The sequence below is a fragment of the Artemia franciscana genome, chromosome 14, assembly GCF_032884065.1.
Source record: "Artemia franciscana chromosome 14, ASM3288406v1, whole genome shotgun sequence".
NCBI lineage: Eukaryota > Metazoa > Arthropoda > Branchiopoda > Anostraca > Artemiidae > Artemia > Artemia franciscana.
The window spans coordinates 33,634,765-33,661,254 of record NC_088876.1 but is presented as its reverse complement, the minus strand read 5'-3'; the positions used below and the strand labels follow the sequence as shown (position 1 = coordinate 33,661,254).

The window sequence follows — 26,490 nt, the reverse complement described above, 5'->3', positions numbered from 1 at the left end:
ATGCATACACTTGACTAGTGGTTTGATGTTGCTGATTTGAGAACTTCTCAGTTATACTTCCATTCTTTTGTTGACCATTTCTTGTCAATATGGTTCTTAAAGCTGTCTGTGGTTGGGCAGTATTGGTATCTGGTAGTAATTTGTTCCAGAGGTTGGCAACATGGTTGGTAATAAAATGGACATGTTTCTGCTTTGAGGAGAAATGCATAGATAACTGCAAGTTATGTCCCCTTGTACAAGAGTCCTGAGATGCCAGAGTAAGAAGATCAGGAAATGCCTTTGAATTAATAAGTTTATGAGCCAGAATGGCATCACCCCATCTTCTTCTATTAACCAGAGTTGGAAATTTCAGCTTGTATGGCCTTGTAGGGTAAGGGAGCTCAACTTGTAGGGTCATATATATTTATAATAAAGTCAGAGAAGGTACTTAGGACTTCCTTGAAATTTGAAAAATTGTGACCTTCTTATGAACTGTATTTGGATCAGAACCTTTTCTGGTCTTTCATAAGGGTTGGATCTTAAACTATTGCTACATAGTCTAATTTATAGTAAAGATTAGGATACAGTTTTGCTTACCAAAGTAAGTAGAACCTAAGAATACCAAAAGTAGATTAGAAGATACACATATTTAATTGCTTAGTTACCAAATCATCTCAAACCTCTCATCAAAAGACTACAAGCATAGAGTCCTAGCTTATATAAAAGCAGCATATATTGTACAGGAACTTTAAATAGAATCTAGCTTGCCATCCATGGAGACCATTTGGTTTGATAACATAGACCAAGGCCAAAACCTATATCAAACCAATATTGGATGTTTACTGTAGTCCCACAGCTCCCTCTTTCATTGATACTGAGTAGCACTCTCAAATATGTTCTGTAAGCCACAGAGAATTTCCAAGAGGATTTTTTTTGGAGATTAATTCAATTTTTGTAATCTCTTGTGGAAGGAAGGTTATTAGGGTCGCATTAAGGCAGATTAAGTGGGAGTTGACCTTCCAGAGTGGGATCAACCAGTGGTGGGAAAAATTTTGGGCTACTCAGAAACTTAGCTACAGATACTTCTATCATAAGATGACAAAGAAACTTAAAAAAAACTACATTTGAGGAAAAAGGATAAGCCAGACAACTATGAAAAATACGCCAACCTGAAATAAATTCAGGAATCTCACCAAACAGCTGTGCCATAATTTTGAGACAAGATTTGCCAACCAAAGTAAGTTGAGCCTTAAGAAATTCTAGAACTATGTATCAAGTAGAGATCACAACCTGAGATCCATAAAACACATAACAACAAGTGACAGAAATAAAGTCATTAGCACCCAAAACATAGCTTATCTTCTAAATGAGCAATTTGCATCAGCCTTCAAATACAAAACTTGATAATGTTCTCATTCCCAACTTACAAGTACAACATCCAGAAGCAAATGAGTCACATTACAGTTACTGCTTCTATGGTTGAAAAAACTCAAAAACTTGGATATAAAAAAATGACTGGTATTGATAACATTCATCCTTGTCTCCTAAAAGAAGCTGCTATTGAAATTGCCCCTGCACTATCTATTTTTTTCAGCATTTCCTGATCTTTCCTCCCAATGGAAACTAGCCTATATCACACCTATCTTTGGAAAGAGGGACAGATCCAAAGCTGGAAATTATAGACCTATCAGCCTCACATTTGCTGTTGCAAAAGTTCTTGAGAGGATTGTTAATGATGCACTTCTTCAACACCTTGTTACTAATGAAATTATCTCCAACAGGCAGCATAGCTTTCTCCCAGGACAATCTGTGAAACTAACCATCTAGACACTTACAAACAGGTTACTTGGCTACTGGACAAAGGCCTTCCTGTTGGTTTGATTCTTCTTGACCTAGCCAAAACATTTGACAAGGTCCCTCATAATTGGCTTTGTTTTAAGTTTATAGCAGCAGGAATCCACCATGAATTAGTAGGCTGGCTAATGGAGTTCCTGGCTGGTAGATCTCAGACTGTATGGCTCTCCACAACAGATAGTAAATTTACCTACTCCCAACCCTGTAATATTCTAAGCAGTGTTCCCTAGGAAACAGTTTTTTTTACCCACATTGTTTCTTCTTTATGTAAATGATATGATTACCAAAGTCAGCAACCACTTAACCCTGTATACTGATGACTCAAAACTTTTTTGTACCTGATCAATTATTAATACATTCTGACATTGACCACATTCAGGCATGGACAGATAGGTGGCTTCTCTATTTCAACATATCAAAATGTATCACCATTCATTTTGGTCACAATCCTATGCACCAATACATTAAATGAGAACAAGACATCATCCCCCATTCCTGTCCAAACTTGTACCAGTGGCAAAGACCTGGGAGTTACTATGGATATCTTCTAAAGTTCCATGATGTCACTCTGCACAAGCTGTTTCCAAAGCAAATTCTAGCCTTGAACTTATTAAAAGAACAAAAGAACATAGTCAATCACATGGAATCTTCTTGAAGCTATGCCAGGTGATTGTGAGACCAGTTCTTGACTTATGACATCTGCCTTGCTGGTCCTGTTTACAAAAGTGATATACAGTTGTTGAAGGTATAAAAAGGAGGACCAACAAATACATCTGTGGACTATGTGAGATACCAAATAATGAAAGGCTATTTAATGTATAACTCCCATCTTTGACCTTCAAATGCAATTGGAGTGACATACTACTCACATATAAATCTGTCAACCAACCCCAAAATAAGCTTTTTACCCAGGTATCCAACAAACAGCAAACACAAGGTCACTAAGAAGCTTCATAAACCTAGAGCTAAAAGTAGAATAAGACAAAACTTATTTAGCCAAAGGGTCATCAATGATTGGAACTGTTTGAGCAAGGAGGTAGTGTCTTCAACATCAGCTGACGTTTTTAAAAGGAGACTCAACAGAATGGGAAGCCAAAATTTCAAGGCACAACTAGAGCTGGCCCTCATCTGCATATCATAAATAGTGACTCATATATAGATTTATATATATGACAGAGTTGTGCTAGTATACTGATGTTGTCTACTCTAAACTACAGAAGAATGGTCCCCTTGATCTTATCTATCTGTGGTTGCTGTTACCTAGTGGGCTTAAATTGCATATATCCTAGCACACTCCTAGTCAGAAGGTATGTCACTAGGCTATAAACTTAGTGACAACCCTTTTCTTTTATATTTTGTGTAGAATGTTTTTAACTGCCTTCTCAACAATGGAGCCAAACAGATCTAACACTAGATCTTATTTTGCACCAAAGTGTGAATTAAGGTAATAATTGTTATTGGTTGTGCTATACATATACCATAAACAGTCCATGAATTCTATTGAGACTCACATGTGACTAATGTGTCTCATTATTCATATGGACTAAAATTATCTCATTTGGAAGATTTGGGATTTCTTCATTGTGAAGTTGTCTCAGTGTACCACTGAAACATGAATTTAAGACAAATTAGCCACTTGTTCACACTATCTTACCAGCCTGCAGTATATTATCCACCTACACACTTTGGGAGGTGTATGTTTAATGTTTCAGCTAGCAAGTCTCTTCAGCCTCCATCTTTCATTAGAATTAAGGAGATTTTTTCAACTGAAGAAATTAACCTTCTTGATTTACTGTTTTCTCATCTCCCTTTATACTACATATTATCTAATATAAAAGATTTTGTGTTTTCTGGATGATTAGGATTTAATGGATATATTTTAAAGGACAATTTATATCCGCTCCTACACATGGAGGGAGGGTTAGCTACCCTTGGGGAGATGTTCTTACCCTTATGTAAAGTCATTCATTTGAACCTTGTTTATTGCCTTAAATTGCAACTTGGAGCCATCTAAGGATTTCTCCTTATGGAGCTCCAGAGTTGACAATTCGAGTTGTATTCAGGATTCTTTGGTGACCAGATGTACTGTGCTGATCCATAGCTTCCCAGTTGAGTTTACACTTCCTGGAGGACCACTTGGCATCCAGTCTTTGTTTGAAGGGGTCCACAGATTCAGCAGTAACAGTTTTTTTCAGAGTTTATTCCAACTGTTCATGATGTTTGAAGAAATGAAATGAACATTGTATCTGGATAGGGTAGTTTTTTTTTTAACAAGTTTCAACTGATGAATTCTTGTTCTTGAGTTAGGATTGACAGTGGTAAATAATGCTGTGAGTGTATTAGCCCTCATTAACTTATAGATCAAATGGCATCACTTCTTTATTGGGGTTAGTGAAAACACAGTTGCAGTCATCTATGCTCTAAATAGCTAGTCCATCTATGTATAAGCTATTGACTTGGTTACATTTGCATTGATTCTGACTAGTATTGAATTTTAAATACCTTATACCTATACAATTATGTTTGGATTTAGTTGTAGCATAATCAGCCCATGAATTACATTGAGCTCTGCTTTAAAATGCAGTGTTTCATTATTTCTATGGGCTCAAATTATTCCATTTGGAAGATTTGGGATTTCTGCCTTGTGCAGGTGTCTCAGTGTACCACTGGAACAGTGACATTGGTATAAGCAAGACAGGTTAAATTGTTAAAGTCCCCTTTGCCAAAAACAGTTCACATTTAAATTCAAGCTGTGTTTGAGCAGTCTTTATTAAAAAATTGTGACAAAAAATTAAAATTTGAGTAGAGAGTGAGGGTTAAGGAGGGGGTGCCCTTTCACATACAGAATAATTTCTGTTTGTTTAAAATTTTTGCTTTTTACTTTCAGTTATAAAAACTTGTTTTTATTTAGTTTTGGATTGTTTTCCAAATCTTGTTGGGAAATTCCAATCCCCTCTTCTTAAAGAATCCCCCCCCCCAAAAAAAAACTGTAAATTTCACAATAAAAAATACTATACCTAAACATCAGGCAAAATGCATAACCTACTGCCCCTTCCCCAGGGACAATAAAATAGGTCATGCCATCCCCAGGGGCATAGTTATTGGACCATTCAAATATACTGAATGAAGTGGCTATCTTAAAATTGTGATTGGATGTCTTTTGGCCTTGAGTCATTTTGAAAGGACTTTGGAGCATTGAATATCCACTCATATGAGCTCTGTAACAATCTTCCAGAACCATTGGTTTAATGCCATCACCATTGGGAGAGAAACAATATATGAACATGCATCTTTATCTGCCATTCTTAAAAAAAAAACACAAAATTAGATAGTTTTCCAAATGGGAGCTTTGCCACAGGATTTCCCTGATATGCTGAATCTGATGGTGCAATTTTGATTTAGATAATTGGGGTCTTTCTGGGTGTTCTCCCCTGCCCTTAATAAAAGATCTGGCACATGTTCTCTGGCTTGTAGCTTTTGATGGGTAAAATTAATTTTGTGTATTTATATATTTGAAATGCTGATCTTGAATATATTTATATATCAATATATTTATATATATATATATATATTAAAATAATTTATATAGTTTAAATGAGCATAACAAATCAATTCTTATGATGTACTTTCATTTGTTGGTATAGTTTGTTGCTATGAACTGTGATAGAAAAAACAAGTGACAGAATACCTGCACTCAAGAGGGGAAGTTATAGCTAGGGTCTTCCCAATATTTCCAACATGAATGATTTGTTTGAATACCCCCCACATTTTGACAAATAAATACCAGTCGCTTTATATTGTTGTGGCTACTGCCCAAAAGGATTAGACCTGTGGTATTTTGCCTTGTTGAAAAAGTGAAAATTGTCAGAATTTTGCCCAAAGAAAAATATTATGGTTTATTATTTCCATGTCAGTAAAAGAACATGTGAAGTTTTTTGACAATTTTTTTTCTGACTTCTATGGAATTAGTAATTATTTAATACCTTTGGTGTCAAAGTGCTTTTTATTTTTATTATTTTTGCAGAATGTTTTAATGGGTAAGGTTAAATGTTGCATTTGTGGTACAATTGTACAAGATCCAGTATATTTTCTCCCAGATTTTACATCTGTACAACTTTTTCTTCAAGGTGGAAATTCTGTGCAATTTTGCCAAACTGGTACAAGCTCAATACAATTGCTCCAAAATTCATCAATTTTTATGATGGTTGGGATTAGGACCCTCAAAATTGTTTTAAAAATACCAAAGTCTCTTGACTTTCTGTATTCTTATCTGGTCTGAAGGGACTTGATGGGTCTTGTGCAAGTATTCATTTTTAACTGTTCATTTCAGAAATGTTGGCATTAAATGTTGCACTCTAAAAATAATGCTTATTTTGTTCCATTGCTAAGGTAGGCCTGTTGGAGTATTGACTGGTGATACTTAAATATGTAGTGGTATACTCAGCTAATTTATATTTATATTATTTATATACTGCTTTGGTCAGGTCAGCAATATTCCATAGGTTAGGTAGGCTTATAGGGATCAATTGCAACAATAACTATGCAACATTAAATATTTTAATATAAATTTGTGCAGGTAGCTTTGTGGTAAATATTTATATTTTCACATAATTTAGCTACTATGAAAGTGAATACTTAACTTAATGCCTTTTATATGCTCTTCCCATATTCAATGATTGCTGCCAGGAAAACTACATTTCGAGCCTGTGGACTTTTGGTCCAAAATAGCAAGACCCATGTCTTCCATTTTAAAAACTAACATGATCTAGTGGACAGCACCTGACCCCTACTCTCAGAGGTTACTGTGTGAAGACAGCTGCAAGTGTTGCATGAAGTGCAACATGCACCAAAAGTCTTGGTGTCTGGCACATTTTATCTGGAAAGTACATTTTAGAGTTTTGTTTGGTACAAATCAAAATTTCAACATTGCAACGCTGTTAAGGGTTATTGTTTGGCCCTTTGAGTCCTGTCTGTAAATGCAGTGTGAAATAAAAAGCAGATTAAATAATGTTCGTAATAAAAATTAATTCATATATTGCAACTCATTGAATAAGTGCAAAAATATGTATCAAATTTTGTTCCTTATTTGAAGTACTTGTCTTATGAGTGTTGACTAAGATGTTGCAGTTTGGGAAGGATAGATTGAACTTAGTTAACACATTTTGAATCATTAAAGGTGTTTATAATTTGTCTTTTGGTAATTTCTTTCAGTTTAGCCATTATTTGCCCACATGGCAGAACTAATTGAAATTGTACCAGAAAAGGGTTTTAAGAAAGGTTGGCAAGATTTCTTTTGTAAATCAGTCCAATATATTATGGGGCATGTGATGTGACCGTGTCATGTCAAGAAATAATGTTACAGCTTTTGTTGAAACCAATCTTTATGAAGGGCAGCATTGTTTAACTAATAGTAATTTAGTAAGCAATTTACTTACTAAAGTAAATTACTTTAGTACTTATTAATTTACTATTTACTACTATTTACTAATTTGCTATTTATTAATTTACCAAAAGTAATTTACTTTAGTAAATTACTAAAGTATTTACTTACTAAATTACATAGTAATTTAGTAAGGGCAGTATTATGAAGAGCAATATTTGCATGATTTATTTAACTCAGTGTTTCTAAAATGAATTTCATGAATATGTCTCTTTGTTCATTCTGGTGTAAATGCTTATTTTTGTAATGCTTTCAGCCTAAGGAGTTTATTTGTTATTGTGGTACCAATCAATACCCAGTGGCTCAATTTTTTTTTGTTTATTTGTTGTGATTCTGTAATGAGACCAGCCTGTGGCCTACTCCGTTTTTCGTTTTAAAAATAAGTAATATGAATTCTAGAATTATATTTTTTTTTCAGTGTGTAAATAGTTCAAACAAACACAAAGTGGAAACAATAGGGAAATTTTCTTTCCAAGACAGTGGGATTCAATTCAATGGATATTTCGGCCCTATATATATATATATATATATATATATATATATATATATATATATATATATATAAATATATAAATTTACATTAAAATGTGAGAATTAAACTAACATTGTTTTTAAATACTTTTTAAAACAGCCCTAGCATCATTACTTCAACAAAAACTTCAAGTTTGAAAACTTGCCTTTAATCATTTTGTTCTGTTTTGTATGAATGAATATATCATGTCATATCATTTTATTTATCAGTCCTGGTTGAAATTTGTTTGAGTAAGGGTGCTGGGGCTGTTTTAAAAAGTTATTAAAAACACCTTTAGCTTTAATTCTCATATTTTAATCTAAGTTTTTATGGCACTTGGTATTTGCCAAGTCACATATAGCAATTCCAACCTCTATGTGTCTATTTGTCTGGGTTTTGCTAGTTTGGGCACTTCCAGATAAGCTAGGACAATGAAAGTTGGGAGGTGTATCAATGACCAGACCGGATTAAATTAAAAATAGTAGCTTCCCAAATTTGACCATATAGGGGAGAGTGGAAGGACAATTAATTTGGAAAAATTAGAAAAAATGAAGTCTTTTTAATTACGAATGGGTGATCGAATCTTAATGAAATTTGATATTTAGAAGGGCCTCGTGTCTCAGAGCTCTTATTTTAAAACCTGACCGGATACGATGACATTGAGGGGAGTTGGACGGGGAAACTGGAAATTTGGGAAAACGCTTAGAGTGGAGAGATGAGGATGAAACTTGGTGGGAAGAATAAGCGCAAGCCCTAGATACATGATTGGCATAACTGGACCGGATCTGCTCTCTTTGGGGGAGTTGGGGGAATTTCCAATCTTTGGTGAGTTCAGTGCTTCTAGACATGCTCAGACAATGAAAATTGGTTAGCATGTTGGGGACCTGCACAAATTAACTTGATAACAGTCGCTTCCCTGACACGGTCATCTGGGGGCGGGGGGCTGGAGAAGGGGAAAATCGAGAAAAATGAGGTGTGTTAATCTCATGAATGGGTGATTGGATCTTAATGAAACTTGATAAATAGAAAGATGTCATGTCTCAGATGCTCCATTTTCTACTCGGATCGGAATCAGGGACATTTAGGGGTGGAGGGGGGAAACAGAAACCTTGAAAACTAGAGTACAGAGTCTAATTTTAGGTTCTGACCTTGTCACAAGTGCCATATGAGCTCTTGGTTCTTCTGATCTCGTCACAAGTACCATATGAGTTCTTAGCCCTTGATATATATATATATATATATATATATATATATATATATATATATATATATATATATATATATATATGTATGTATCTATGTATATGTCTAGTGTTTTGCTGAAGACAGCCCTTGAACATAGGGCTGAAATATCCACTGAATTGAATTTCACTGTCTTGGAAAGAAAATCTCTATTCCAAGAAAAACTATTTGGTAAAATCTATTTACCAAATAGTTTGAGAGGTGCACTAAAACTACTACCAAATATCTCAAGATCTTAAGCATAAAGCTATAAAATGTTTCTCTTTACATTTGATTGGTAATTATCCATAACAGTAGCAGGAATTTAGACCTGGAATGCACTCTTTTTTACCCCCCCCCTCCCACAACTTCCCTCTTGTCTCCATCTTCCCTCAAATCAATTTTTGCTTATATGGATTCTTGTTGTGTCGAAGTTTTTTTTCTCCTTTAAGAGCCATCACGTCTTAAATGACCCTTTCTTCTTTAGAAAAAAAGCACTTGGACTCGAACCATTTGGGGTTCTTGTGGTTTACAACTTGATCAATATTCCTTTGTGCTATTAATTTTAAAAGTAGGCTACATTATTCAAATTTAAAGGAGATGAATTTTGAACATCTTAGGTGTGCTTCAGCCACAGTGTTAGTTTAAAATTCATTTTATAAATATATTTTAAAAAACTACAATTATTCAAAATAATTGTAAAAAACAACACTTAGGCCTAATTTTCCAACAAGTTTGATTTTAAACTTTGTTTTTATCTTTACACTCTGGGCAGAATTTTTTTCAAAGTGAACCTCTTTTGGTAATATCTGTTTCAAACTCCTAGTAGTCATGAAGTTTAATGAGAAACTCAGATGTTAAGAGAAAGTCCCAAAATAAAATTGATATTTCGATCTGTAGCCTTTAATCACAGCTTAGTTACCAATACAGTTATGAAAACTCGATCTATTTTTGGGGCACAGTGCGCGGTAGCGATGCTAGCGGTTGGAGACCGGAAACTGGCAGTCTGAATCTAAAAGTCGGAGCAATTGGACTGACGTCGTGAATAGAATCGTATGCAACAAAACAAAATTGTGTTCCCACCTATGGTGTTATAGTAAGATCTATAATACTGCGCGTCGGAGCGCGGGCTTGGAGGAGGTGCCAAGTTCAGAGCTCTGTGCCAAAAGCTTCTCATGGGCAAGATAGGAGTTTTCATAGCTGTATTGGTATCTAAGCTGTGTTTTTAATCCCTAACAACAAATCCCAGGCACTAGAAACATAGAGAAAAATATTTTCAATAAATTGGGTAAGTTTACAATATAAAAACAAATACTGCAAAGCTCATATATATCCCAGTGTGTTTTACTGCTTTTGATGGAATAATTACTGATATAGCTTTCTCCCTCAACGGTTTTGGTAGAGTCGACCCAGCTCTAAATGGGTACCTGGAGAAATCTGGGGAAGGTAAGCAGGAAGGGTGTGTGAAAGCACAGGATGGTTGGCCCCCAACCCCCCATTGCACTTCCTGGCTGAAGGGCCATGAAACCGAGATCGGCACCGGCGGTTTGGACCTTCAGGGTCTAGTGCCGTCTTACTTATTTACTTCAATGGTTTTGACCCGTGTGTATATATAGCTACTAACAGATTTATTGAAAGCAGTTTAATAGGTGCATTGTCATTGTCTTATTTATTATTGGAACTGAATTGCACAGCTAGTATAGAAGGCTCCTTTGTTCTGACATTGCTTGTCTGCCATTAAGACAAAGGAGCATTTTATGAGAAACTGCTAACTACTGCTAATAATAACTCACTGTAGCACCAAGCCGCCTTAGACCAACACAGCTACACACGCTCCTCCTCCAACGTAATCTACACTATTAATTATCTTAACTAAGGAATTACAATCTCGATTAGTAGCCGCCAAGACATTTCTTTGCTGTTAGAGACAAGGGGGAGCATTCTTTTTTTGAATGACTTTTTTTTTGCTTTCTTTAAGGCAGTCTGTTACTCTATGACCAATTAAATCGTCATGAGTAAGATAGTCAGAAATGCACTCCTCAGAAAATAGTCTAATGTAGAATAATTAACTTACACAGCATTATGATATGAAGTCAAAGAGATATTGGTATAAAGTTAATGAAGTAAAGGATGATCCTTAGGAAGTTTTGATCTTGATGAAACTACTACTAACAACTCATTGCTGCACCGAGCTGCTTAAGGCCAACACAGCTAAACAAAACCCTTTTCTATCTCAATCTATTCAGTCCCTCCCTCACCCTCCCAGGAACTTCCTACTTACCTTAAGTCTTTCTTTACAACATCATCCCGCCCAATCAAGGATGACCTGCTTTCTGTTTAGTCCTTGATGGTTGGCAAAAAAGGACAATCTTTGGCAATCTGGCATCCTTTATCTGCAGAACGTGCCCTAGCCATCTCAACTTTTTTCTCATTACAGCCCTAGAAAGTAGTATTGAACCTCACTTTTCATACAGCCTACTGTTTGAAATATGGTCAGTTAGTTGGGTACCCAAAACAATCTGTAGGCGATTTCTCTGGAGAAAATCTAGCAAATATTCATCTGCTTTTTGAGTGCCCATGCTTCAGAGCCATGTTTGACCATGTGATTATTTTAGCTTTCAATATTCTAATCTTGGCTCATGCACTTATCCTCCTATTCTTCTAAACTTTTTTCAACCTTGAATAAACACCCTGGGCCTTGGCTATTGCACTTAGAACATATTCACTATGCCCACTGTCTTTGCTAACAACGTTACCAAGGTAAGTGGAACTGTCCACTTGCTTTATGTTTTATTACCCTTTAAAATACATTTCCGTGTTTCAACTACTTTCTCTTTCAATGGGAAATCATCCTTCCTGCCTTCTTGTAGGTTCAATCTATCTGCACATGTACTTATGACACGGAAGAAAACATACCTGGGAAGAGGGGGTGACTTTGACCCATCTCAAGGCAGATATTTTCCTTGACAGGGAATGTTTAAAGATTAATTGAAATCTTCTTAAATTCTTGAACCTGTTTTTTTTTAATCTTTTTTATTGATTGAACCTGTACCCAAGCCAAGGGGCTTTCCTGTCCTGATATTGTTTGAACAGGATTTGTTTAATATTTTAAATGGCCCTATTTTAGCTGAATATAAGCTACCCTGCCATAAGCCCCAATTTTTTTGGGCGGGGATTCCCCAGATTAGGGGGGGTGTTTGACCCATCTCAAGGCTGAAATTTTTAACCAATTGGGGATTTTTAAAATAAATATATATATAACTTATGCCATTCCTGCCCTGGTGTTGCTTGAACAGGATTTGTTTCACTTTTCAAATAACATTTTATTTTTAGCTGAATGTAAGCTACCCTGCCACTGGGGCTCAAAAAGTTTTTGAAATAGATGATGAGAAGAAGCTTAGAATTTTCTATGATAAGCGTATGGGCCAAGAAGTGGAAGCTGATAGCCTTGGTGATGAATGGAAAGGATATATCCTCAAAGTGTCTGGAGGAAATGACAAACAAGGATTCCCTATGAAACAGGGTGTACTCACCAATGGTAACATTTTGTATTTTTATTTTAATCTAAATGAACCTAAATTTTGATCTAAAAATTCTTATTATAATTTTATTACCAATCTTAATTTTCACTAAGTTAAATTTTAAGTAAAAATTATAGATTAAACTGTGAGAAACTAAATTTTATTAATTAATCCAAATTAGTCAAGCATTTTAAGATAAGTAAATGTACATAGCCACGTAATTTGAAAGGAATTGTACTGATAAGTACTTCAATCTTATGCTTGAGCATCGAATGCTTCCAAGTGTTAATAAGTACTGATTGTTAAATACCTAGATGAAAATGCACTTGATCACATGAAGAATTTTTCCTATCTTTAAGGGATTATTTGGTAAATACTTGTTTTATTAATACATATTTTGGTCCCACAAGAGAAGTCAGATTTATCTACTTGTGAACCATAGACCAAGCATTCCTAGTTGGGCCCCCCTTTAATGCAATATAGTGGTTTTAACATTTAAACCTTTGTGCATAGGGATTCCCTATCTCCTGGATTGATTACAAGCACTCATTATAAACATTATGGCCTAAAAGGGAATTTTCATTGTTTTGAGGCCCCCCTCTCCAAGACTTGGACATGTACATATCTATACTTATATACTAGTGTGTTTGCTTTTGGCACAAAAAAATAATGGTTAGTTACATGAAAAGTAGAATTCCATCACACCACTTAAATTTTTGGCAATGCAAGGTTTTTGGATTTTAATTGTAAATACATTGGTAAATTAAATAAAATGAGTGAGAAAAGGTCAAAGGTCAATAAGGGGTGTGACAGGATTTTAATCCTAGTTGGCAGACTGCCATTTTCAAAAATCTAAATATGGACTGTTAGGAGATAAGGAATAAGGGATTTGAATGTTACTATCAAAATAGCCCTGAAAAAATAGACTTGCAAATAAACTTAATTAATTTTATCTGTAATGACAAAGCAACTGTTCTATAATTACAATGCAGAGCTGGTGCAGGGGCTTAATTTGCTATGAGGCAGGGGGGGGGGCACTGTCCCTCTAAGACCTCAGCTTGCCGCTCTCCCAGCTGAAATTTAGTTTCTTCCAAAATCTTATCAAAACTAAGATAAACATGCATAATTAAAGTATCAACAGAAACATCTTATTTTTTTAGTTTTTACTGTCATTTTCACTTGATTTGTGAAAATTGGCTACAACTGCCCCCTCCCATGATTTTAACACAATTACACCCCTAAGCTTGAGTTGGGTTTGTCTTGAAGGTGGGGGGGGGGCATGTAGACTTTACTGCATCAATATTGTAAATATAACAATTTAAGCATGTTTTCTCTCACCCCCTCTCTCTCTGGGGCGCTTGCCCCCTCAAGCTTACCTCCCCCTAGATCCAGCCCTCTTACAATGTTGATAAAAGGTGTAGTGCAAGAGGGGGGACCAAAGTGATCGACAGGCCTGCTATGTGCCATAGCAAACCAGCTGTAGTGAAGCCTCATATACCATTGGGCCCTAGAATAATGGCTTATTTGGGCTATGGGTAAATTGGGTTTGTTCTACAAGATCGACAGGTGTATAACCAAAAATTTATTTCAAAGGGTATTCCAAGGGGACTAAAAACCTTAGAGTGTAGGGACTAAATCTTCTTATTTTTCTAAATTAAGGGTGTCAATTGCCCCCTCCCCTGCTAATTGACTTGTAGGAGGAGGAGTGTTCATACCAACCCCTCTATATTTTGTATTTAACTACTCGTCTTGCTTGTAAATTTTATAGCTGCACGTAATGATACTGACAAAATGCTTTCAAAATTTCATAATTTTGAAACACCAAAGATTTTTTGAAAATCTTGGTTTTAGGTATAATTAAAATTAAGATGGAACTAGGGCCCAAAAATTGTTTCAATTTTTTCCTTATGTGTTTTTAAATTATTTTGAAGGATGACATTAATTTAGCAGCAAAAAGTCTTGCTTGGATTTTTGTAATAAACTTACTATGCCTGATATGGAATGTCCACCTTATGCTCTTGCAAGCTAGATATTGTCAAAGTGAGATGTATTCACGAATTAGTAATTATGTAAATCAAAAGGCAATGCATGCACCATGGTTGCCAAAATAGCGTATCAGTCCCAGCAGTGCCCTTTAATGGGTCTTTAGCCAAAAGCTTAATAGTAATTTTTTTTGCCGAGAATATGCGTCTTAAGCAAGGGCATACCCGGGATTTTTTTTTTTTTTTTTTAGGAGGGAGGGGCTACCAAAAAACGCACCAAAGATTTATATGTATTTTGTTACTTTTTTACGAGTCGGTAAAATATTAGGAGGGAAGAGAGTCAAACTCACCCCCCCTCCTGGATGTAGCCTTGACTTTAAGGGGTAACCTGTTATTTGTTTGGCCGCAAATAGATGGCCAAAACCCATAATATGTATAAATTCAATATTGTGTCCTTTAATGGGTCATGTGCTCAAAATTTAATACTGCTCTGTTTTCAGCAATTCTATAACGTTTACGCAAAGTAATGCAGTGTTCATATATCCAAGAGCTGGAAATATAAGCAATTTTTTTGTTTGTCAGTTCCAAGTTGTGAAAGCCATTCAGCCGTTTTTCTTGCGTTTTTCAGGATGGTTTGTGTGGAAAATCGCTACGATTTGCTTAATTTTTCAAACGTTTTGATTTTAAATATTCAAATGATGTATTGATTAGATACATTTGCATATTTAGATATGTAATATATAAAGTCTATATGTAAATATATATATATATATATATATATATATATAATTTTTAGTGAACAATTATTATGTATGAATTTAATTGCTTTTTTTCGAAAAAATTGGCCCCCTGAGATATTCTGGCCTTAAAAAAAAAGATCTAGATAGTTCAGAAGTTTGGGAAAATTCATTAAGAGCTTTGATTTTAGAATAAAAATTATGTGAGTGACGTCATGCTTATTTACATCAGTATTGCAATGAGGTTGTCATACTTGTCACAATTATGTGGAAAATTTTAAGATTTTGATGTATGGAGAAGTTTATAAAAAAATTACTTAAAGTGCAAAAAACTGGTAATTGCAAAAAATGAATATGTTTTGACAAGAGAATACAACATTTCAAAACCTTAAAAAAGAAAATAAAAATTTTAAAGCCTAGTAAAAATCGCACTTGTGGTAATAATAAAATATTGTTGAATGAACTTGGGTATGAAAATACATTATGTTGCACAAAGAACAAAAAACTGGTAATTGCAAAAATATTTGCATATATTTGAACAAGAGACTACCACAATTCGAAAATCGTGAAAAAATCTAAAGTTTGAAGTTTAGTTGAAATTGCTGCTAGAAAAACATCACTGCCGAATTTATTTCTTATAAGTTTAAGCAATGTCTTTAAGACATGAAAAAAAAAGTAGAAAATTTGTTAAGTTCAGTTCAGATTTGCTAAAGCTATAATGTAAACTGTGGAAAATATTTAGGGTGCCTGAGGAATTATTTTAATGTTTTAATCCAAATAAATTTAATCCAATAAGAATATTTGAAAATTTTAAAATTAGTTTGATTTTGTCTTAGATAAAATCGACTCGCTACGCGATTAAACTTATAGGTTTGACCGCAATCAGTGTAATAATGTTAGTAGGAGGGCCCAGTAAACGAAAATTTGCAATTGTTGCAAATGGTGATTCTCTATTTTGATAAGGGATTACGACAATTAAAAAACCTTAAAAAAGAATACCAAAAGTTTCAAGCTTAGTACATATCGTTGTTAGAAATTGGACTACTTTCAATTTTCAAATATTTCTGAAAAGACCTAAGTATGAAATGACATTAAATTGTCTAAAAAGTAGAAAACTGGTAATTGCAAAAATATTTGTATGTATTTCAACAAGGGATTAAAACAATTCAAAAACTTCAAAAAATAAAACATTTATGAACGCAACCAGTTATATAATGTCAATAGGAAGGCCCAAAAAACGAAAATTTGCAATTATTAAAAATGGAATTACAGCAATTCAAAAACCTTATTGAAGCTTAGTATATATTATTGTTAGAGATCGGACTAGCTTTAATAATCAAATATCTTTGAACAGTTTTTAGTATGAAAAGACATTAAATTAAAGAGCAAAAAACTAGTAATTACAAAAATATTTGTATATATTTTAACAAGGGATTACAACAATTCAAAGGCCTTCGAAAAAGAACCAAAATTGTGAAGCTTAATAGAAATCATTGTTCGGCAGCAAATTATCTGCGGTTAAAAGAGAGCAACAATGAGAATCCACATATAGAAGCCTGCTCAGTGCCGGGGCGAAGTCGCCGGGTTCCTGTTATTGCCCGAAAATTCACATGGAATTAAAACGGAGTATAGAAAAACAAAAGTTTTGGCGCACAAGCAGCGTCCCGATGGAGAGGAGGCTTCTCTGCATTGAAAAACAGGACGACAGATTTTGACACATTAAACGACAAACCTACGTTATTGTATTCCCTATTCAACACATCAAAATTCTTCGATAGTGATCAGCGGACCTGTTCAAATTAAGCAAGTCGTCAGCATACGTCATCAACGAAACATAAATCTCTGTTGAAACACAGGAAGTAGCTACTTGGGCTTCCGCTGGCAAACATTATTGTTGTACAAACTTGGAGACACAACCGAACCTTGTCTGACTCTACGTACTGGTACAACAGCGGATTTGAGGGTATTTGATTTGATGAGGTTATTGTACATATAGTATAATACTCTGAACAATATACAAATTTAGCCCTTGTTTATATGCTTCTAGAAGGATCTGCGCGTGCACTGAGTCAAATGTATACAGAAACAAATCAGACGGTTAATTTTTTTAGTGCCCTTCGCCAATGACTTCCCTGGATTTCAGTAACAATAAACCTGGTGTTAGTAGAACAGTAATAGTTTAAATATAGTGACACATTATTGAAGTGTTTTGCTGTAAGAAAGGAAAAATGATTCAGTTCTAAGTTACTAAAGCCAATTATCCTTATCTTAATGTTTTCTTGACTTTTTCACATATTTGGTTTTAGGCCGTGTTCGTCTTCTTTTATCAAAAGGGCACTCCTGCTACAGGCCAAGACGAACTGGAGAACGTAGAAGAAAGTCAGTAAGAGGTTGCATTGTTGATGCTAATCTAAGTGCTTTGGCATTAGTTGTTGTCAGAAAAGGAGAACAGGTAAGAGTTCATGTGTGGCAAACACTTTTATAAAGCATATTGCATAACCCAGAAGACATGATTGATTCATTACACGTGTATGTTATGTTTACACAGGCTAATGTGTTGCAGAATGTATTTGACAGATATCATTATAAGAGAAATCTTCAGTTTAAGTGGCACGTAGACATATTTGACATTTATTTGAATGTATTTCGCAATATTTATTTTTGGATTAAATTGACCTGGCCTAGATTCAGGCTATCAATTTGCTGTTTGGTAATATTTTAGTTTCTTGTTGGACTGACCGTCTCATGAGTCTGATTTTCATTACAATTCAAACTGGAATCAAGTACGTGTTAATTTAAGCTTAATTATAGACCTTTTTAAAAAAATATAATTAAGCACACTAAGCAAATTACCAGCATTTCACCAAAATAACCAAAATTGGTGCTTAATTATAGTGTGCAAGTTGACAACCCTGCTTTGAACTGCAAATACACCATTTACACCATATAAGCCTATTGGATCATTTAAAAAAAAAAAAAATCATTTACACTTTACTCAAATATTTTTACTCTTATATCTTTACTAATGTAAAGATATAAGCCTATTGGATCATTTACACTTTGCTAAAAACAAGCTATGGATAATTGCAAATATGTGCACTGCCCTGTAACGAACTTTCTGCAAGAGAACTGGGAAGAAGGAATTCAAGACGATATTTCTATTCGACACGCAATAGACTTTTTTCAATGAGGTGTTGTTGCTAATGCAAAAAATGAATTTTGGGCGAAAGTTGCGCCTGATGATGATTGTGCACGGCGCATCAGTGCGAAAGCTTCTACAAGTATTGCAAAAGATATTCTTGACCTTTTTAAAAAATTGGACTCTGAGCAGGTATCGAATCCAATTGATGTTATCAAGTCTCCTACTGAGGTTCCCATTCTGCTCGCTGTGGCTTACTCTAGGCTTTCTGCACAGGTTAATCGTGTGGAAAAACTACTCGAGGTCTTTGCGACAAAGCCGGATGCTTATGAATTGAATTACCCGCAGCTGCCAAAGTCTACCCGACTCGCATGGTCCTAATGTTGCTTTGAACCTTCCCCCTACTCTCTCAGACCCAATAAAACAAAAAGTTGCCATAGATCAGATAAATGGTCATAAATCAATCAGTTATATACGCCCTGCACGTGACAAACTGATTATCAATATAGATAAGTCAGTTGCCAAAGATTTCTGTTTGTCAGTAACTGGAGCGATAACTGGCTCTTCTGCGAAAGTTCAAACCAAGAAGTTTTACGGCTTCTTAAAGGGAATTCCAAGTGATCTTGAATTATCTCACCCGATATCCTACCCTGGTGCTTCTGACGCCTCTAGGCTAGGGAAATCCACTGCGGTATAAATTGAATTCTCTGATGCAATATTAAGAGCCGGAGCATTCAGATACGGTCGTAAAGTAGGATTGAAAACCTACGTGTTTGCGAGTTCAAGGCGATTCTCCGTTGTTGTAACATTAGCCGGTCCCCTGAACATCTCCAGTCGTATTTTTCCAGTGTAACACCAAAATGTGTGCGATGTGTCGGTCCCCATGTCTCAGATTGACTCGCCTCACAATTTGTCACCTGAGTGTGCAAAGTGTGGAGGCAATCATGTTTCGTTTAGCTTCCCATGTCCTAAACTGAAAGCAATTGCTAGTCTCAATTTTCCAAAAACTAAATTATGTCTGTATCAATATCAATCGTGTCTCTTTATATCTATGAGACAAAAAACAGGGATCTGGCCATTGATTAACTGTACAGTAAGTTTGAAATTGCATGCATTTTGAAAAATGTCAAAATGGCATTTTTTGATAGGGACGAGTGTTAATTTCCTACGCTGCCGCGCCTTTTGGAAAGCCTTCCGGGGGCTTAGCATGTATTTATAAAACAAAAGATCATCTTTTTGTCTCCGTCATTTTATGACATTTTCATAAAAATGTTTGAAAACCACGAACTGTTCGAAAGTTTTTTATTGTTTTAAAAGTAGATTTGTGAGAAAGTGTAAACTTTACCGTAAAGAGGGGGACGTTGAGGAGAGGAAATCATTCTGTATATGAAGGGTTGCCCCTCTCAATACCTTACTCTTTAAGCTGTAGCTGTTAGAACTTTTAATAAAGTTTCCTATTCTAATTATACGGCCCTTGTATTTCAGTAGCCTTTCTTAAAAAATCGGACAAACAGTCAAAATATAGCGTAAACAGTAAGGTATTGAAGAGGGGGTGACCCTTCATATACGGAATAATTTCTATTCGGTTTGAGTAACATGAATTATTACGTATATGAGGGGGCTCGCCCCTCGTCAATACCTCGCTCTTGACGCTAAATTCAAAAAGGTGGTTCAATTAGAATAAAAAGCTCTTCTAAAAGTACTAAAAAAAAACTTCAGCGGAAGGGCGAGGTATTGACGGCAGGGCGAGCCCCCTCATATACGCAATAATTCTTGTTCGTTTTAAGTTTTGATGATGCTCCTTACTTTCTGCTGAATTTTTTTTTTCGTTTAAATTTAATTTCCGATCGTTTTTTAAATAATGTCAGGAAATCTGGCACCCCCTTCATGAACAATTTCCTTCCTCTATGGAAAGATTCTCTCATTTAACCCCCAACCTTGGCCCACCAGAATAGATCCCCCTGAAAATGTCTTAATACTTCGCAATAACCTATACCATATGTGAACAATGGACAAAGTTCACAACTTGCTACCCTCAACCTGGGGACTGTGGGAAATTAAATTATCCTCGAAGACATAGTTATTAGATTTTTCAACTATGCTGAACCAAATAGTCATCTCAAAATTTTATCGGGTGACTTCGGGAAAAAGTGAGCACGGGAGGGGGCCTAGTTACCCTCAAATTCTTTTATCACTTAAAAAGGGCACTAGAGCTTATACTTTCTGTTTGAATAAGCCCTCTCACGATATTCTAGCGCCTTTGTGTCATCCCTGGGGAAAAAACGCATCCGTGATCTTTCGCCAAAAAACATGCCGTAGCGCCATACGATCACCCCTGGGGAAAAAAAAGCACGCATCTGTGATCTTTCTTCTGGCAAAAAATACAAAATTCCAAATTTTTGCTGATAGGATCTTGAAATTTCTACAGGAGGGTTTTCTGATACGCTGAATCTGATGGTGTTATTTTCATAAAGATTCTATTACTTTTATGGAGTTTTCTTTTTTTTGAAAATAAGGCAAATTTTCTTAGGCCCGCAACTTTTGATGAAGAAGACTAAATTTGATAATTTATTTGGAATCGGCATATAAATCCAATTCTTTTGATGTATCTATTGGTATCAAATTCAGTTTTTTAGAGTTTTGGTTACTATTGAGCCATGTTGCTCCCTACTTACAGTTCGTTATCACGAACTGTTTTTTACAATGCTCAGACAAGCGTGTCAATAAGACTATCCAATGACGGAAAGAAAAATAATGATAGAGTAATGACACCGTTACTGATGACGGAAAAAGAACAAGTGTGACAAAAAAGTCTGTGTCAAACAATTGTTGCCTATATAGCCTATTTGAATCCTAAAGTCAAAGTTTTTTTTACCACATAATTTAATTAAAAGCTATATAATTTAATAAAATACCACATAATTTAATTAAATTTATGTTGATTGTGAGTATCCAGATTGCCCTTGAGGACGCTTAGGAAATCTAGAAAAATTTGAACTCGAAGCTATTTATTTGTCTTTTCACATTGATTCGTGAAGGAGAGGGGCAGGGGGTAGAATATAGAACAGAGCTTTATTGAGGCAAAAATGTACTCATATTTGGTAAATCTATCTTGAGGAATGGGGCCGTTGCGTCGGTTTCAAGGACAAATAAACTGGCAACAAAGACAACGTTTTACTGCTAAATAAATCTTTATGTTGAAATTCGGGAATTGCAGTAGTCTCCCTGTGATCTTCTGGTTGCAGATATTCTAGTTCAGTATCCTCATATTTCGAGAAATCTCTTCGTTTTTGAGCTTAAATAGCTATCTCAGTTTTTAAGGTTATTTGTCAGTTGAGATGGTGGTTAGCTATCTTACTACTGGGCATCTTACCCTACTCATTTCTTAGTATTTCACCATACATGCCTATACAGGAAAATCAAAATTTTTATTCTCAAAGATCGTAGTAAAATCTGAATAAAATTAGACTGATGAATATTCGGTGTGGGTTTAGGCCTGAATATTTCACAAAGTTTTTATTTTGACAAAGTTAACTATAACGTTTTAAAATTTTCAATTCCGTATAATTAATTTTAATGTTGGAACTAAGAAGGATTTTCATAAGTCCCCATTCGTTCTTCTAGTTGCAGATATTCAAATCTATGATACTTCTATTTTGAGAAATTCCTTTGTTTTTAAACACAAATATCTATCTTAAATTTGATATTAAAAACTTTTTATTTTATCATTATAATTGATAGTAGTACAGGAAAAACGAAAAAAAAAATTGTAAAAGGGCCAAAGAAAGTAGGCCCAGAATGTCGGATATCTGGTCCTATAGGTTAAAATGTTCATGATGTTTGGTGCTATTCTCAGGTTTAGCTTAAAATTGCCACCAAAATATTAATTGTAATTAACTAATATATATATATATATATATATATATACATATTAATGCATATTATATAATTAATCATAATTACCACCCTGGCATAATCATATCTTCTAAAACAAACCGATTTGTTTACTTACTTTGGGTGCTCACATCAAACCGGTGGTCAAAGTATATTATAAGGGGCTTTAATACAGCAAATTGAAAGTATTGGCACTTTTAAATAACAAGGGAAAGGGAAATTGTTCCACAACTAAGCATCAATTTCGGCCGTTATCTGCTGTCAAAAAACAATCCCGGTCCAAATAGAACTTAAAAAGGTCATTGAACAAAAATCTAGGGTAAAAACCAGCTGAGCGTTTTCAAAATGTTAAATATTCTTTGACTCCACCTTTCTATGTTTGCAAGCCCAAATGGGGCTTAAAAAGCCATTGCACAAAAATATAGGGTAACAAATCAGCTGAGCATTTTCTACATGTTAAATATTCTTTGACTCCATCTTTCTATGTTTGCAAGCCCAAATGGGGTTTAAAAAGCCATTGAACAAAAGTATAGGGTGACAAATCAGCTGAGTACTTTCTAAGATTTAAATGCTCTGGCTCCACTTCTCTTTGATATTAAGTCAAAGGGTCTGCTACTCTTTTAATGTTTTCCAGGACATCCCGGGTATCACTGACGTAACTGTTCCAAAACGTCTTGGTCCAAAGAGAGCTTCCAGAATCAGGAAGCTGTTCAATCTAACTAAGGATGATGATGTACAGCAATACGTGATAAGGCGGGCATTACCTGTCAAGGAAGGCAAAAAACAAAAGTACAAGACCCCCAAAATCCAACGACTTGTTACCCCAGTTGTTCTTCAGGTAGAGTGTGGCTATATTTTGTATTTTTAGAAGGCTTGGAATAAGTGTTCATTAGCAAGATTTAATGAAAGCTAACACAAGATAACACCCCCCCCCCCAAAGAAAATAACTGTTTCTTATCTTTATCTGTTTCATATGCTAGTAAGGTTGCAATCGTGGTTCCTATTTAAAAATTTCAAAAGCAGATTTCAGTCGTTAGTTAAAAGATCACAGATTACCGAAAAAAAACAGTTCGAGATATTACTCCTAAAGACAATTCAAATTATCTATTATAGCCACTTATCTTTCTTTTTGACTTATTTCTTCAAATCACAGCTGTGGGTTAGAAAATCTTCAAATTACCCACAAAATTTCTAAATTAAAAGTCCTAAACGAAAATCCGAGCCATCTATTGCAACAACTTAACTTACTTTTCAGCTTATCTTTTTCAAATCACAGCTGCAAATTAAAAAAAAAAAAATAGATAACTTCGAAGACCACACTGCCTTTCCATGACGTAAGTAAAACAGTTCAAAATAGGGATGATACCTTTTTATTGACAGTGAATAGACATAAAATTATTTAACTGGATATTTCGAACACGTATAGTGTTCATCATCAGCAGTAAAACTAAAAAAAAAAAGAACTGTTTTACTTTCGTTAAAAAAATAGCTAAATAACCCAAATATGTAGGCTATCCCAAAATATCCCAATTTTAAGGAAATTACAACTGAAATGATTACCTTTTACCATAGATAATTCAATTATCGATTATCTTGTATGATTATTGTTTTATCTATGCATTATCATATTATTATCTATTGTATTTTTATTATCGTTTTTCTTTTTCATTAGACTGATAATCTGATTGAACGTTTAAGACTTGAAATAATATAGAAAATATTTATAACTGAAAAGACTAGTCTAAAAGCCACATATTTGATAGGAGTAAAATTATTACATCTTTTAATTAATTAATTTTTATAAAACCTATTCATTTAAACCAATTTCAGAAACAGGACAAGTGTTTGTAATCTGCTGTTTCGAATGTTTTTGTTCACTCTGTAATGGCACAATTTTGATTGTTTTATTTTTTATGTTCCCAAAATTTTTATTATTTTTAAAAGTAATACTTTATTATACATTATCTTACGTAGCATATTATTATTTCCCAGCCTATATTATTATATTTTATTATTCCCAGTCTATATTTTAAGATTACTCCAAACTAGCATTTAAAACTATCTGTTAAAACAGCCTATATTTTTATTACTCCAGCCTATATCTACTATTGTATTATTATTTTCCATCCTATATTATTATATTTTATTATTTCTAGCCTATATTTTAAGATTAATCCAAACTAGCATTTAAAACTATCTGTTAAAACAGCCTATATTTTTATTACTCCAGCCTATATTTATTATTTTATTATTGTTTTCCAGCCTATATTTTAAGATTACTCCAAACTGGCATTTAAAACTATCTGTTAAAACAGCCTATGCTTTCTCGATGTTATTTCTCAATATTGTAACTTCAAATAACTGTTAAAATTGTTCTTCAGTTTTTTTTCTACTAACACGTGCAGTTTCTATACTGTAAACTATGCTTGACATTATTTGAGCATTTAATTTTTTTTAACTTGTAGCATACTTCTGTAATACTTGTTAAATCCTAATATTTATTAATGCTTGAATAAAAACCTGTCTGTTAGAAAAATTCTACTAGGCACATCAGTTGGAACAATCAAGATGACACAAATCTTTTTTAAAATCAACCGTCGACACGAAAGTAACAGATACTCTGCAGTCCTAGCTTTGTAATGATTTTTTCACCACATGTCCAAGTAAATACAATCCAGTTTAAAGGGAAAATGTAAAACAAACATCCTTTAATTTATTTGTTTGATCAAAAGTGGCATAATTCGACAATCAAATCTATTAAGCTGTAAAAAAAAATGCTTTTTAAAGTCGTGTTGACTGATTTTTCAATCAATTATTTTTTTTTTTTCTATTCTTTGTGCCTTCCCGGCCAGAGATTACATAGTGGGGTGTATATGACGATGAATATTGTTGAATTTACTCATGTTTTCATTATCAAATGAATCATTTTCGTTTAATATGTCAAATGAATTTGTTCGTTGAAATTTAATTTCTGATCGTTTTTTAAATAATGTCAGGAACATATTTAAAATCCCTTCCTCCATGGAAAGATCCTTCCATTTAACCCCCAACCTTCCCCCACCAGGGGGAAATGCAATGAATCATCCGAAATGCAGAAATATCTTCAGCAAGAATACCTGACGATAGTGACACCAAGGGTGAACTGTTCACCTTTAATTCCATTATGCACGCATAGGAGGATGGCTCCTTATACCCCTGACAGTCTTGAATTCAAAGTAACGTTAAGGATTGAGGCACCCCAGTGCACACGTCACATTTTCCGCTCCTAGTCCTTGTCAACGCCTTGCTTGAATGATATCATGGTTTGAGATTGGATTATTTGATTTCTTAAAGAGTTGCAAAGCGGAGCAACTTAGTTGGGGTAGGAGTGATAGCGTTTTATGTGGTTAGTAGTTAGTTGGGAAATTTTCTGAGAAGTTTCCTGGAAGCTCTGGTTGGGGCTGATTGCGCGGAGGCTTGAAGCGGAATTAGGTCGTAGATGTTTGAATGCAATGATGACATGACCCCTTTTCTACGGCTGGTAAGAGTTGGAATTTTAACGCTGCTGTGGAATTGTGAATTTTCGAAATCTGGTTAATGTCGACATGCATCGGTGAAAGCCCAGAATTCCCCTTTTCTCTCCTTGGTTTCAATTAGCTTTGTGAATCAGCTTTTTCAGTCTTATGCAAGCTTTGAAGGTAAAAGTTAAAGTTAGGTTAAGTTGGGTTAGGTTGAACTATGTTATAAATCTCAGAAATGACTTAAAAACCTAACCTGTCACCATCAAACCTTGCATAAAACTGATAAATTGACTGGCAGCGGTGACTAAATCCGAGAAAACAAAAAAAAAGGTATTTCGGACATCCACAATACCACTGCAAGCCTCTCGCGGCAAGTGAGGGTTCTTGGGATGTATATTATTTTAGTGGTACACCACTGGACATATTCAAGGAGTTGTTTAACTTCCTTGAATTGAGGGAAGGGCCGGTGCCAGACCAAACTCAAGTGTTGGGCGCACCATACAGATGTTTACTTTTTACTATACTCGGGTTTTGGCTGACGAATGCTCTTTTCGTGGTGCTAAGACGTCTTCCCGCATTTGGTAAAGCAGAGGGAATATGGTGCTGGAGCTTCAGCCAGGAGTCTAAACTGATTCTGGTCCAGCTCCTCTGTTGGTGTCAGCAAGGAGTACTGTTTGCAGATGTTAAGGTCAAGGTGGGGCACCCTGTATCT

General features: G+C 34.8%; 1 protein-coding gene across 1 annotated transcript in view; it reads left to right on the top strand.

Annotated features, from left to right (window-relative positions):
* LOC136035617 (small ribosomal subunit protein eS6-like) overlaps positions 1-26,490 on the top strand; it is a 33,947-nt gene that overhangs the window by 3,377 nt on the left and 4,080 nt on the right. Inside the window, exons 2-4 of the mRNA XM_065717503.1 lie at positions 12,339-12,543; positions 17,552-17,697; positions 22,913-23,116. Coding sequence (XP_065573575.1) covers positions 12,339-12,543; positions 17,552-17,697; positions 22,913-23,116 — 555 coding nt within the window. The remainder of the gene's footprint in view (positions 1-12,338; positions 12,544-17,551; positions 17,698-22,912; positions 23,117-26,490) is intronic.